The sequence below is a fragment of the Vitis riparia genome, chromosome 8, assembly GCF_004353265.1.
Source record: "Vitis riparia cultivar Riparia Gloire de Montpellier isolate 1030 chromosome 8, EGFV_Vit.rip_1.0, whole genome shotgun sequence".
In the NCBI taxonomy this organism is placed as follows: Eukaryota; Viridiplantae; Streptophyta; class Magnoliopsida; order Vitales; family Vitaceae; genus Vitis; species Vitis riparia.
In genome coordinates, this window is record NC_048438.1 from 18,881,326 (window position 1) to 18,896,657 (window position 15,332).

Here is a 15,332-nt window from a genome sequence, read left to right on the forward strand (position 1 = left end):
TGGTCTTTGTTGGAATAAGGTTTGGATTGCCCTGCTCGTCTATCATCAACAATCTCAATCAAAGGACGGACAGTTAAAACCCAATAAAATAAAACCAAACCATTTAAAATTGATGCTGAGCCCAAAAGAGAGATGAGGCCCAAAGGGAGTATGGGGCGGGGCCTAGGTTTGAGAAGCCCAAGGTGGCCCATTAACTCTTTACTCACAAAACTACCATTTTTTTTGGTATGGCATATAATTTCAACAGATTTCCTCTTATGTTGTACTTCCATTCTTTATTCGTCTATTAATTGTTAATAGAAAAATTATAAACATTTTATTGATTATGATTGTTTCATTATCTTGTTTTGCAAGATAGTTGTCTGATTTTGGTATGGCAATGAAATAGGTATCTCTTTCTCATTCATTGTACCCTGTGCAGCACCATTTGAGAAGTTCACCATTACCTATATACCTGTAAATCATGGCTGTAAATACGTCAATCAATTAATGATTGCATTTTCTGATCATTGTTCTTTGGCCTCTTTAACATATTACTGATCTTTCATGGTAATTTATTAGGGACAAATGCAAAGCAGAGTGGTTCTTTGAAGGCATAGAAAGAATTTGAAATTGAAATTTCTGTTCAAACAGGATGGTGTTGTTCAGCTGAATCACTTATACATGTACAATTGAGGTGGCGTGAGATGCCCTTTTTCATTTCTTGGAACCCATTAATCAGAGGAGTTGATACAAGATTGAGGGATGTTAAATCATATTGCAATGATCAATACTCAATACTTCGCATGAGTTCTATGTCTGCAATACCTAGGTTTTCAGCTAGACAGCAGCAATTCCTTCTGGAAATTGTCATTCATAACTTCACCAATTCAAGAATGCTCCCACTTCCAGTCACCTACCTGATACATGGTAGTGGAGTTTAAACTGTATACATGTTTTTCTTTAGTGGGTATCTCCGTTTTGAAAGATGAACTTTCAATGTAGATGGGTTATAACTCACAAGTCATTATCAGTCCTTACGAAGGATGGTGACCTAATGCAAACCTCTTTTCCATTTTCCAAAAGAAACTTCCCAAATTCATGCAGAATTCTCACATCTGTGGGGAATTTAATCGGAAATTGAGTTCAATCATTGTATCTAAATTCAAAGGGCTGTCAACTCTAACTAAAATGACCACAATAAAAAATCCAGAAAACCCCTGTCAAGAAAAACTTTAAACCCACCCGGAGCCAACCCATATCCACAGAAAACGCATTTTCCAAAAATCCAACTCACCTTTCCCTCCATTTGCAACTTAATCACGTCGCGTGGAATAGATGATCTGCTCCCGAGAGTATCACCGATCATAACCAACCGCGACGCGACCCTTTTTGCAGCCTAATCACGTTGCGCCACGTGTTCAACTTGGCAATGGTGATCTGCTCCCGAGAGTATCACCGATCATAACTAACCGCGACGCGACCCTTCTAAAAAGGAGAACGCTCTCATTCCAGACTCCGTCGCCGTCTTCAACCTCTCTCTCTGGTAACACATTTTCTTTTCTTTGCTTTTTTTTTCTTTTTTATTTTTTATCCTTCGTTGTTTGCTTATTTCCTGTTTTTTCTCGGCAACCAAGCGGGGTTGTTCTAGGTTTGTCGCGTCTAAAAAGGAGAACGCTCTCATTCCTCTCCCGGACTCCATCGCCGTCTTCAACCTCTCTCTCTCTGGTAGATGTTCAACACGTTTTCTTTTCTTTGCTTTTTTTTTTTTTTTTTTATCATTTGTTGTTTGCTTATTTCCTGTTTTTTCTCGGCAACCAAACGGGGTTGTTCTAGGTTTGTTTGATTAGATCTGGAAATATAATGGTCTGAATTTGGAATGAGATGTTCAGTTAATGTTTCAGTTTTAGTACTGACTTAATTTACCGAATTGGTTTAATTTTTAGATTTCTCTCTTAATACTTCAGTGAATTGCAGATATCCTCTGCAATCTGCTTCTTCACTGAATTTTGTCCGTACCCGAGTTGTAACTGGTTTTACAATAAAGCAAAAACCACAATCATCAACTCCTTTTTTGAAGATTACATTGAAGAAAATTTAAATTGCAGGGATCACATGTTGACATTTAAGCATGTATTGAACGGCAAAAACGGAAACGTTCACCTTGGTTAATTCCGTGAAAGGCCATTTCTTCCTCTTTTCTGGTACTCAGGAAGCTCCTCCAGTGCTTGATGGTGCGAGACTTACAGGTTAATGAGCTCTTCTCTTCTACACCCGGATTCAGTCCAAAACGAGAGTGCGTGCTCTCTCTGAGCCAACGGAGGAAGGAGCATGGAGCCATAATCGCAAGAGAGCCCTTCCTTTTCTTTTATATATATATATATAAATGTAAATAAATATATTCATATATATATATATCACACACATTATTTGAACCACCACTTGACTTAATGGGCCAGTCAAGTGAATTAGGGTGAGCTCATAAAAAATCAAGCAACAATATGTGTCCAGTCCCATTATGGACCACAATGCAAAAATAAATAACACTGAGTTATGACATTATTAAATTGATTATGTAAGTCCACACATAAAAATTCCAACAATCTCCCACTTGGACTACATAATCAAACATTACAACATACACATAATCATAAATCAATGTCCCATAGAATCTCATCAGAAATAAATAATCAAAAGCAATCATATATGCTTCATTGCTTGATTCATAGGGAAATGTACAATAATAGCAATCCTTTCAACAATAACATAGTATTACAATACCAAAAAAAATGGCTCCCACTAACTTAATACAACCTAGGCTTCCAATAACCCCATTTGAGATACATGTTCCTGAAACGTAATTATGGGTAAGCCTTTTGTTAATGGATCCGCCAACATACTTTTTGTTGACATGTATTCAATATCAATAAGAGACTCTGCCACTTTCTCCTTAACAAAATAGAACTTTACATCAATATGCTTAGAGCGAGAAGTACTCCCAGCGTTCTTGGAGAAAGCAACAGCTGCGGAATTATCACAAAATAATTTCAGCGGTCTAGAAATGGAGTCAACAACTCCCAAAGCTGAAATAAAATTCCGCATCCACATAGCATGACAACAAGCCTCATAACATGCCACATACTCTGCCTCCATAGTTGAGGATGTTGTAAGTGTCTGCTTGACACTTTTCCAAGATACAGCTCCTCTTGCCATCACAAAAATATAGCCCGTAGTGGACTTCTTATCATCTATACAGCCAGCAAAATCAGCATCACAAAATCCAACTACATCAAGTATGTTGGTGCGCTGATATGTCAACATTAAGTCCTTAGTTCCTTGCAAATACCTAAGGACCTTCTTAGCTGCTTTCCAATGTTGACTCCCAGGATTGCTCAAGTACCTTCCCAACATGCCCACAATAAAAGTAATATCAGGACGTGTACATACTTGAGCATACATAAGGCTGCCCACCACAGATGAATAAGGAATGGTCTTCATTTCCTCTCTCTCATCATCATTTTGAGGACACCGAGCCTTTGAAAATTTATCACCCTTCACAATTGGCGCTTTAGTAGATTTACAGTTGTGCATATTGAACCTCTTCAATATCTTTTCAATATAGGCTCTTTGAGACAATTTAAGCACTCCATTAGCCCTATCACGAAGAATCTTTATGCCCAAGACATAAGAAGCCTCACCAAGATCCTTCATGTCAAAATGGGTTGACAACATGTGCTTTGTCTCAATCAACAAGTCAGGATCATTTGATGCGAGTAGTATATCATCAACATATAAAACAAGAAATATGTAACTACTCCCACTGACTCTCAAATATATGCATCTGTCAATTGTATTCTCTTTAAAGCCATTTTGGGTGATAATACTATCAAACTTCAGATACCACTAGATCTTTCATCAACAGAGCTCACATCTTCAAAATATACAACCCTGTCTAACTCAATGATCCTGGTGGTATGAGATGGACAATAGAATCTGGAACCCCTTGATCCAATCTCTCCAATCTTTGCCTAGAAATATGACCTAGGCGTTTGTGCCACAATATGGAAGAACTCAAATTTACTTGGCTTATCAACTCTCAAAGCCCAGTCCAAAATGTGCATAGTCATATGCACATTGAAAGACTCAAACATTCCTCAAAATTATTCCAGTAAGAAGTTTGATGGCAGACAATTGCAGAGTAATACCAGGATTGCTAGTAGCTGGAAAATAGCAAAATTAAGCAATATGCATGTTACTACAAAATCATGCATTTGCTAGTTTCCAGAATTTCTCAATTTAGCAACAGCTTGGAATTTTGAAAATTCCACGGCGGTAAGGACAACCAATTAAATATCACAACCAAGATGCACTAATTTTATTACCGAAAGGGCAAAGAAAATTAGTACGGTTCATAATATACAATTAATTTCCTTCACCAATCTAAGCATCCTACCAAGCATTGTTATCATCGATAGGACAATTACAATACCCGTATGGACCTTAGTTATCACAATAATAAAACAATCAAAAGAGGGAGATAAAATATTTCAACAAAGACAATTTGACACATATAGGATCACGATAGGCAACCACACATATGTTCACAATTGTCATGAATAAAATTCAAAATATCTTAATTTTCACAATTTGACACACTTGGAATTGCGATAGGCAATCACACAAGTGTGCTTCATTGCCTCAATAAATTGAAATATTTAACAAAATTGACACAGGACAACATTATTGATATAAGGAAAAATTATACCATAAAGAACAATAATAATAATAATTGTCCCAATAAAGTCAAATTTAACAAATGTATAATAATTCTAGCATATGCATAATCAATCCAAGAATACCAAGGCAACAAAAAAAAAAAAAAAAAAAAAAAATTGGTTTTTTTTTTATGACGTCATGATGACGTCATCACGTCACTATTCATCTCCTTCTCCAGCTGAACACGGCCTGGTGCAGGAGAAAAATTTTTTTTCCTTTTTCGGCCAAAATTTTGGGCATTTTCCGACAAAAAACGCTTAGATTTCCATCCTCAAACATCAAACCTTCAATCTAATCCCAAAATTTGCACAAAAACGCATAATAGGAAGAACCAAAGCAAGCCCTAATTCTCGAAATCCCACCAAACAAGCTCCAAAAATCAAATAAAATGATGGGTTTTGCTCCAAGCAATATTCTCTACAAGTTTCCAACAACAATCGGGCTTGAAAACAGAGAATCAACATCAAACGAGAAATAAAATTTCAAAAAAAATTGCTTCCACAACAGGAAACGGGAAACCCAAAAATTAACCCAAAATTGCAGCTCAAATGTCATCCATGCTTGCTCTGATACCAATTGAAGAAAATTTAAATTGCAGGGATCACATGTTGACATTTAAGCATGCATTGAACGGCAAAAACGGAAACGTTCACCTTGGTTAATTCCGTGAAAGGCCATTTCTTCCTCTTTTCTAGTACTCAGGAAGCTCCTCCAGTGCTTGATGGTGCGAGAATTACAGGTTAATGAGCTCTTTCCTTCTACACCCGGATTCAGTCCAAAACGAGAGTGCGTGCTCTCTCTGAGCCAAAGGAGGAAGGAGCATGAAGCCATAATCGCAAGAGAGCCCTTCCTTTTCTTTTATATATATATATATAAATGTAAATAAATATATTCATATATATATCACACACATTATTTGAACCACCACTTGACTTAATGGGCCAGTCAAGTGAATTAGGGTGAGCCCATAAAAAATCAAGCAACAATATGTGTCCAGTCTCATTATGGACCACAATGCAAAAATAAATAACACTGATTTATGACATTATTAAATTGATTATGTAAGTCCACACATAAAAATTCCAACAGATTACACATGCGATTAATTGGTTGGTATATTTACCATTGAAACGAAATTGGGGAGTAAACAGAATATTTTCAAGAGTAAGATGATTAGACAAATGAACAGACCTTATTCAAGCTACAGAAACTGTAATTCCATTTGGTACGGTAACTACAGAATCGATAGACGGATTCGAGGATTGAAAGAAGGTTAGAGAGTAACAAACATGGTGTGTGACACCTGTATCCAAAATCCAAACAGTGAATGAAATGGAAGAGGAGCAAAATGGAGAAGAAAATATACCACTGAAGTTGGAGACAAAAGGTCCAACTGGTTGTGGATCCGAAGTGCTAGGAGTGGTTTACTGAAGTTTTGAGCTCAATAGATCAATTAGCTATTGGCATTGATTTGCAGTGAGCAAGTTCAGTGAAGAAATATCTGGTGAGGCAATGCATGTCTCCTTAGCAACACTAGTAGAAATTTGATTTGCTTGGGCTTTAGGTTATGAGGTCTTGGATTTGGGCTTGTAACCAGGAGGATAACCATGGAGCTTGTAGCATTTTTCAATGGTGTACCACCCTTGTAATCCATAGTGAGAGCAGAGGGGGCGCTCGAGTGACTTCGGTTGAGGCGAGAAATTAGTTTTTGTAGCATTTGCCAAAGGAAGATTAGAAGCAACCAAAGTGAGTGGTTCCATTGATGGTGAAAGACCAAGATTAACGGCCCTTTGTCGTTCTTCTTGAACCACTAATGTAAATACCTTACTGAGGGAAGGAAGAGAATCCATCATCAAATTTCCAGTACGGGTTTGAGCATACGAATCATTTAAACCCATAAAAAATTTCATGGCGTATTGTTGTTGCTGAAAATCCATCCAGTCTTCATTCCTCCGTAGTGATAAACAGGTATGGGTTGAAAATCCTTGAGCTCATCCCAAAGAATTTTTAGACGGGTGTAGTAGGTATTGACATCAAGAGATCCTTGATTCAAGGCTAGTAAATGCCTTTGAATTTGAAAAATCCTTGGTGTATTGCTCTGATGGAATTTCTCACGCAAATTGTTCCAAATCTCAGCAGTAGAATCAATGTATAGTAGGCTATCGGTGACTTCGCAGTTCACAGAGTTGAGAATCTAGGAGGTAACCATGCTATTGCAGCATTTCCATGCCCCAAACAGTAGATCGTCACGATTTGGTCGAGAAACACTTCCATCGATGAACCCAATCTTACACTCTTATATCAAGAAGCCACTGTTAGAAGTTTGTTTTGAAGGGTGAGTATGCTTGTAAAAATATACTTTTTCGGTACCCTAATCCATTATCGATTGAACATACACATAGTGAGATTGTGATGTGAACATGGGTATATAAAGATAGTTAAAGTTAAAGGTAATATGAAAAATATGATCAAGATACCGAAGAAAGAAAACATTAAAAAGAGAATTTTATTTTGTTCTTTTTGTAATAGTGTGTAGTGTATTAATAGTGTATTGATAGTATATTTTGATTAAGTTGTGCTATGTTTTAGTGGGGAGTTTGGTTTTCTTATTTTCTTGATGCGTCTTGATAAAAGGTCTCTATGAAACTTGATCGAAACTTTGATAATTTGGTTATCTATGACGATTACTAATGCTTTCCGACCATTGCAAATGATGCTGTACCAGTAATAAAATTTAACGTGTTGTATTTTCATTCCACCATGTTTTGTTTGGCACCTTTAATCATATTCTACTTGCATATGTAAAAATAAGAAAATAAAACCCCAATCTCAATATATACACACGGGTTTGACTATATTTTAGAAAAAGGCATCGCCAAGGATGTCATTTGCTCACGCCTTAATGGTATAATCTCCATCCGATATTAATTATTCTTTCAATTTGTTGTTGTTCCGTTATAGATCCTATATGCATATTAAGAAATTAAGAAGTTGATTATTTTTAAAAACAACCTATCCCAGCAAGTATTTTGTTTTTTACTTTCAAATATTATTTTAAAAATAACTTGCTAAACACCCTAATTTTTATAAAAACACTTATGAGTTTTTTCTACTTACTGGACAGTTCCATACAGAACCTTGAAAATGGCCCCCAATCAGAGAGTTTGGTTTTCTTATTTTCTTGATGCGTCTTGTATTTTCATTCCACCATGTTTTGTTTGGCACTTTTAATCATATTCTACTTGCATATGTAAAAATAAGAAAATAAAACCCCAATCTCAATATATTTTTTTTTTGATAGGCAAAAGCAGAAATATATTAGAAAATGGCACCTTGAGGAAAACCCAACAGCATACAGGGAGTATACAAAAGGCCCCTTAAGGCACACACAAAAGAAGAGAAAATACAAAACTGACCCTCATTTAGTGCCTAGCCAATAAAAAAAACTAAGTAAAGGAAGAGGACCTTCATTTACAATTGACTTTATCCACACCCAAAGATTACAAACAAAAGAATTTTTCAACCTATGAACCGAAAAGTCCTCATTATCGAAAGCAATCATGTTTCTTTCCATCCAAACCGCCCAAAAGAGGCACAACGGGGCTGCCTTCCACACCTTTCTATGCTTCTTTCAAAGATACATATGTGGTAACGTGGTTGGTTCCCTATTTTTCAAGTACTAACCTAACTAGGCATATAGATAACATGAGATGATAACTCATGTGATGTTTGTCGTAAAGGAGTTGTGTTGATTTATATGCAACCAATCATATTCACCTACATCATAAGCGGGGGTTGCAAGGTGTAGTATTTTCCTTAGGAGTCTTCAAAGACCATGTAACAGAAAAAGAACTTGAAGTGTGTAGAGTAGTCTATATCAACAGAAACCAAACTAGTCAAAGACCATATAACAGACAAACTTTCATCAACAAAACTCAAAATGGCAGATGTTACTATGCATGAGGAGCTACCAGCACATGCAACTCGTGCTTTCGGAGTTTTGCGTGCACCCACACCCTTATTTGGCTTCCCACCTCCAGAGTTTCTTGGCCGTGTTAGCATAGTATGGAGTGGACGTTAGAGGTGTTTGAAAACCATAATTCAAATGAAATCAATGTATATCAAATCAAAGTACTTAGTTACCTTGCAGCGATGCTCCGTAAGTTGTTGGACAGTGATTTTACCAAGGTCAGCACCACATTTGCTATGCATATAGGATCTACAACGGAACAACAACAAATCGAAAGAATAATTAATATCGGATGGAGATTAGACCATTAAGGTTTTGGTTTAGTTTTTTTGTTACAAGCTGACAAATTTCTAGTAAAATGACTTATAAAATTAAGCACACGAGGTACGACCCAATTTCACAAGCATGATGACTTATTAATTGAAACATACATCAAAAAACATCTTTTAAGGCATATAGATCATGGCCTTAAATCTAACTCAGAGCCTAACTTTCAATTATATTTTTCTCCAAATTAATAAAAGGAAATGAATTATTTAATCCTCATTTTGTAATTTAAAGACTTAGAAACATGTGCAAAAAATGTGCAAAAAATGTGCAAAAAATTCTACCATGAAATTTTAGGAGGAGAAATATAACAACAATAATAAATCTAAAAATCGACATTGTGCAAAATCAATGTCCCGTCCATTAAGCTTTAATGAGTACTTAAATAATTGGAAATATCAATTAACAAGAAAAAAATTGTAAAGAAATACACCTCTAATAATAAAGGCATCATCACCAAATCCAATAAAGATTCGACCAACTTTTGCTTACATTTGGACAAGGCAGAGATACTGTGACACTTTGATCATCCAAGTCAAAAACATAAAGATTTCGATATCGAGTAAAGTAAATAAAATTTTCTTTAATTCCTGCATTCTGAACAAGACAACACTTACCTTCATAAAATTGTTTGTTTACCAATGTTTAATTCCACTTGCTTGAAGATTCCTAAGGAAAATACTACACCTTGCAACCCCCGCTTATGATGTAGATGAATATGATTGGGTGCATATAAATCAGCACAATTCCTTTACAGCAAACATCACATGAGTTATCATCTCATGTTATCTATATGCCTAGTTAGGTTAGTCCTTGAAAAATAGGGAACCAACCACGTTACCACATATGTATCTTTGAAACTCTAATGGAGACAAACAAAGAAAACAAATAAATAGAGGAAAGAGGAGAAAGGATTCCCTCAGAAAAAGTAGCCTTACTAGAAGACATTTTTATGGGGCCTCAGAAGTAAAGCATGCAGTCGGTGAGTCAGAAGAAACAAAAAACTCCAGAAGTAGTTGTTTACACTTGCACTCTCCTTGTAAAAGAGCTGTAGACCAAGAAAGAAAGAAAATGTTATCAACTTGATGATGTTTTATCACTTTCAAAGTCACCTCTAAATCTCGTTTTATGAACCTGTCACAACTCGCACCAAGTAATCCAATAAATATATTATCTATATGTCAAAATGCAACATGCTATTTGAAAGAGAAATGAGAGGAGGAAAGTAATGGTTTGGAGTGGATTCAAAATCTCAATAGGGGAGGTTAGAGGCAAGCTTGTTAGAAAAGTTTCAGGAAAGGGGCATAGTTTCTTCCGGTTGGATAAGATTTGGTGAGTTGAGTTTGTCTCGTCTCTTGGAAGGAGTGGAGTTGTGTTGTCACGATGAAGGAGAATGCCTTTATGCAAGGAATGGTTGGAAGGTGGGAGAGTTTTTAGTTTGGAGTACTGCAGTAATGAGGGAGGAAGGTTCATCCTCTGACCAGTGTGATCCATGGGGTCTAAGAGGTTTGTTCTTGTGTTCCCCGAAGGTAAAAGTCTTCTTGGGGGTGGGTTGTTTGGCTGCAGAACTACACAATCTGGGAGTGGATTTTACCTCTTAGACTTTAAAAAATGCTTTGGTAACTAAAGTCCCCTAGAGAAGAGAAGCAAAGCTGATTTTTCATATTAAGTCCTTCATGGATAAGGTGGAGAAAAGGAAAAGGAGCTTTAGGAGAACCAGTTTGGTCTCATATGGAGGACAAGGAAGAGTCCAAGAAACATTGTCTAGTGGGCCAGTGGGAAAATCTTCATGTTTGGCACCAGAGTTGCAGGCATTATAGAGGCGAGCAGTTCATAACTAGTGTCTAAAAGGGGGAGTCAACTTGTCCTTGCTAGGAGGAGCCCTCATCCTATTTGAATCTGGCATAACGAAAGATGCAGAGGAAGTGCTGCTTAGAGGTCTAAGGAGGTTTGCTAACAAATGCCTCTTCTTGGATACATAGATGCCAAAGGAGGGTTGCTTTCCAAGAAACATCCAAGCAAAGGTAGTTTTGGATAGTAGGGCTACCAATGCACTTCTATGACAAGGAGTAATTCAAGTATCTAGGGGATTGTTGTGGTGGGTTTGTTGCATTGGACGAAGACACTACAAAGAAGCAAAATCTTCAATGAGCCACAATTCTTGTGAGATCAAACAACACAAATGCTTTTGATTCTCTTTCGGTGGTGGTGGTGTCATTATGTTGTTCAATTTAGTTATGGTGGGAGATCCCACCATGGATACCGAAGGTTGTAACCAAGAGAATTGGTCAATGATGGGAGGTTAGGGAAGAAGGTGGAGAGAAAGCGTGATGACATCACCCCCTCCCCCTTTTTCCCTTTTTTTGATAGTTTCTAGAGTTAAAAGGACCCTTAAAACATGGGGAAAGTCATTGGCTCTCGTAAGCCAATGCTTTCTAGACCATTTGACAAATGCAGCTGGCTTGGTGGGTTAGGCCTTGTAGCAAAGGAGGACCATAGAGAGAGAGTTGAGATCACTATCATGGGTAGGGGCTAGAGTGGCCTAAGGTGGATCGTTCAAGGATCTATTTTTTTTATGGCCAAGGTTGTCTTGGACTGGGCCAAGCTAATCACATTGCCCAGGGGCTGCAAGCCAAGCATCATCAAGCAATGAGGAATTCAATAGCCTTTTGTCCTTAGAGGAAGCTCATTTTGGTGGTCATATGAAGGTTGTTAGTTTCAAGATATGGCATCTTTGGAGAGGGGAGTCTTCCACGACCGTGCAAGGGAGAATCCTCAATAGCTGGGTTTCTTGAGAAAGGGTCAGGCAATTCATTGGTTGATGTTGTCATTTCTAAGAGGGATTCCAATAAGGTTAGGCAATTGATATATAGGTAGAGCATCGGGAAGAGGGACATTGGACTCCATGTTTTGCAAGACACTTGAACAATTGGAAGTTGGAAATTTGTGGTGTCTTTTTAAGGTTGCAAGAGAAATTTGTGAGAAGTTCAAGGGTGGTGTGGTTAGGTTTAAGGAATGGTGATTTCTTGGTCAAAACTCTATATTTTTGCTAGAGCCAAGGTGCATGATCCCTTCCCAATATGGAATTTGTGAGTTCCGTCTCTATCTAAAGTGAGCTTGCTTGCTTGGGAAGATTGTCGAGGAAAGGCTTTGACATTAGATTAACTCCAATATAGATAGGATCCACTTAGGCAAATAGTCATCTTTGTAAAAGCTAGGGGTTTATGACACTTGCCATCTTTGTAAAAGCGAGGTGAAATCTATTGATCACATACTCCTTTGTTGCCCTAAAGCAAGGGGTTTATGACACTTGCCATTTTTTTTATTCAGTGTTGTTTCAGTCCTTATTTGGTTGTGGAGATCCTTAAGTTGGAATAGCTCATTTGTGTGTAGAAAACGCAAGAAGGTCTAGAGACCCACACCATTGTGTATTTTTTGGACTTTGTGGAAGGAAAGAAACTGAAAAACCATTGAAAATGTGGAACAATCAATTTTATCATTGAATAACTCTTTTGTTAAACATTTGTCGATATGGGTTAGGATGTACATAGTAGAGAGATTAATGCTTTTATTTAATTTTGTAGATTAGGTGGGATCTATATGAGGTTCAATTTTGTAGATTGGGTGGGGTGTAGATGAGGGAGGTAGAGTATTTTGTATCTTCTCTTTCCTGACCTTGTTTGTTGCTTTACTTAGTATACATCCTATGTGCTCTGGTGCATAGCTTTTTTAATATATCTTTTCTTTGCTTACTTATTGACTATCAAATACTAACACCTAATGTTTGAGAGTAAAAAATTCATGTATATCTAGGATTCTAGGATTGTCCTATCAATACAATTTTGTGGACCAAAGGTTAAAGGGCTAGAATCTATGAGGCATCAATGGACTGCATTCACCAAAAGATACAGGGTTAAACAAAGATTGTGTATCGCAACCATCATTTAATACATGTGCCAAACAATAAGATAATTTAGGATCATGGTATCATAATGCTATAGCCATTGCACATTTAATACCTGATCCCCTGCAGTAAGATGATCAAAATTCACCAGAAACAGCAAGTCAGTTTGGAAACTCTGCACCATCCAATAGGCGGACCACCATTTGATCTTGTAACAACGGTGGACCAGTACCCCATTTCTATAATCAAGCCCAAATATGTGAGGTATACAAGATTTGCTCAATGGATCCATAAAATACAAACCTGAAATAGATGACAATGATTTAGAAAGTGAATTAACATCTACTCAAGGTCAAATCAAAGATCATATAGTATTTAGCGATTGGATTAGCATCTGCTCAAAATCTAATCAAAGGTCATACAGTAGAATAGAAAAATAACGTAGGCAATTGAGTTTTGGGGCCATCAAAACTAACAGCCGGTGCGAACATGACAATAAGATGATTCTATGAGACAAAGCTCCTTTTATGACCTACCACTAGGAGAAACCCACTTTGATCCAGTGGAAAGTACTGAACATGAATAAGTATTTGATGCTTTGAAGGAATGAAAAGGGACATAAAATTCTGTGATCAAGCACAGTCCTGGACATATTTTCCCTATAATTTTCTCTCATTTCAGAAACATCATTCCACTCAGCTGTATGTTATTGTTGGATGGACTGAATTCCCTGTTCAGCTCTTGAATAAAACAAAAATAAAAGAAGCAGCCAATAAAAAGCTTGAAAGAAAGGATCAACAACACAAAATATCCTCAATATTAGTCCATTTCTCTCACAGGGTACATCCCCATCCCACCATGAGGAAAACTTCAAACTTTAGATGTACAAATATAAACCCTAAAATGCTCATGGTTTCTGGATTAGAATTACTGTAAAAGAATCCCAAGAAAATAAAATAAAAAAAGAGAGAGAAAGAGGTGTAAAAAGCAAAGAGAAGCAATGAAGCAGATTCATCTTCAACCCAATTTTCCAGACAAGCCCCAGCCCATCCCCAAACTTCATTTCATCTAAACCATGGACATTAAAGACTGAAAAACAACTTCTTAACATGGAATTCTGATGCCCATCTCATGATGGAAACCAAACTCTTCTTTGGCTTGTTGAAGTGAGCTTTGAAATTCAGGATGGGTCAAGAAGCAGATTGGGACAATGCATCTTGTTCTGTTTTCACCAACTTATACTGCAAAATGGCCTTTTGGGATGTCAACCAGAAGGCTTTCTTGGTCATAACCTTGTTTCTTTCCAATGCTGGAGCACCTTTAGAGAATTTGCTGGAGAACTGTTGTTTGAGATAGTTTATTTGGTTTCCTGTGAGACATTTTCTTTGGGTGACAAGCCGATGAACAGGGGGGAAAGAGGTAAGCAACAATAAGAGGCGTGAGATAGAGGAGGTGAAGGTGGTGTGGGTGGATTGAAAGGTTGTATAACGGTATTTATGCTGAGAATTGAGGGAGAAGCCATGTAATGTAGGGTTTTGAGATCAGAGGAGATACCATGGGTGTTTTAGGGTCTTTGAGCATTTAAGGACACGCTGGGAGCCAAACCCATTGGGCTTACTACCTCTTGTTGCCCTTCCAAAGTATAACATGGTCCTCTCTCCCTCAAACATATATGCACAATATTCTCAACTAACTAATATTTTGGTGCTAATGTAGTTCAAAGAGGTGTAGTTTTCTAATATTTTGGGTAGTTTTCTAATGTAGTTGAAGTAAATTATAATTTTTGGTAAGCATTTTTCATGTTTAATTAGGTTTCACTCACTTGGAATAAAAGGAAAGAGGATATTAGGAGTCAAAATTTGAAGATAATAATTTCAATCAAAATAAATAAATAAAATTGAAGATACCTTAATAAACAAAAAAATTTAAAAAGAAAAGTAAGACCACGTGAAAGCCCTAAAAGGAAGACTTCTTGTTACACCTAGCAAGGCATGGCTTTATACAATAAGTCGGGGGAAAAAAACTTTAATACTATATTGTTAACTAATGACTCAAGAAGCATTGTGTACACTATTTCTGCCTTTTGGTGCAGCGGGTTCTTAGGTAAAAAAATAACGAGGTGTTGTTGAGCTGGCCTAGCAGGTATGGACAAATTTTAGAAGTTTATGGGTTGTTTGGCAACATTTTCAAAAATAGGTTTTTACAAAAAAACAATTCTCAATTACAATTATTTTTAGGAATATAATTCTGTTTAAACACACAAATATGAAAACCAATTTTTTCAATTTATTCTCCATGAAGGTATTGCATATTAATGTACAATGCAAAAGTTCCCAAAATATTTTTCATTTTTTCAATTATTTATCAAAACACTCA

The 15,332-nt window shown here is 36.8% G+C and overlaps 1 protein-coding gene and 1 long non-coding RNA gene across 6 annotated transcripts; one reads left to right on the forward strand and one right to left on the reverse strand.

Annotated features, from left to right (window-relative positions):
- Positions 1-1,082: 1,082 nt before the first annotated feature.
- Positions 1,083-1,870, forward strand: LOC117920125. The gene is made up of 2 exons (XR_004652207.1): positions 1,083-1,525; positions 1,617-1,870. It is a non-coding gene; the product is annotated as an uncharacterized LOC117920125 (long non-coding RNA).
- Positions 1,871-8,041: 6,171 nt separating this feature from the next.
- On the reverse strand, positions 8,042-14,718 carry LOC117919940. Of its 5 annotated transcripts, none has more exons than XR_004652156.1 (4): positions 13,072-14,718; positions 9,991-10,100; positions 8,899-8,974; positions 8,042-8,789 (listed from the first exon to the last, which is right to left on the reverse strand). XR_004652156.1 is itself a non-coding variant. In XM_034837252.1 (3 exons), the coding sequence occupies exons 1-3, from the start codon at positions 14,082-14,084 to the stop codon at positions 9,990-9,992; spliced, it is 318 nt and encodes a 105-aa protein (XP_034693143.1). In that variant the 5' UTR covers positions 14,085-14,715; the 3' UTR covers positions 9,358-9,989. The 5 variants fall into 5 exon arrangements, 1 of the variants encoding a protein (XP_034693143.1); XR_004652155.1 differs by having other exon boundaries at positions 8,042-8,800; XR_004652157.1 differs by having other exon boundaries at positions 8,042-8,974; positions 13,072-13,259; positions 14,249-14,714.
- Between the last annotated feature and the right edge of the window lie 614 nt (positions 14,719-15,332).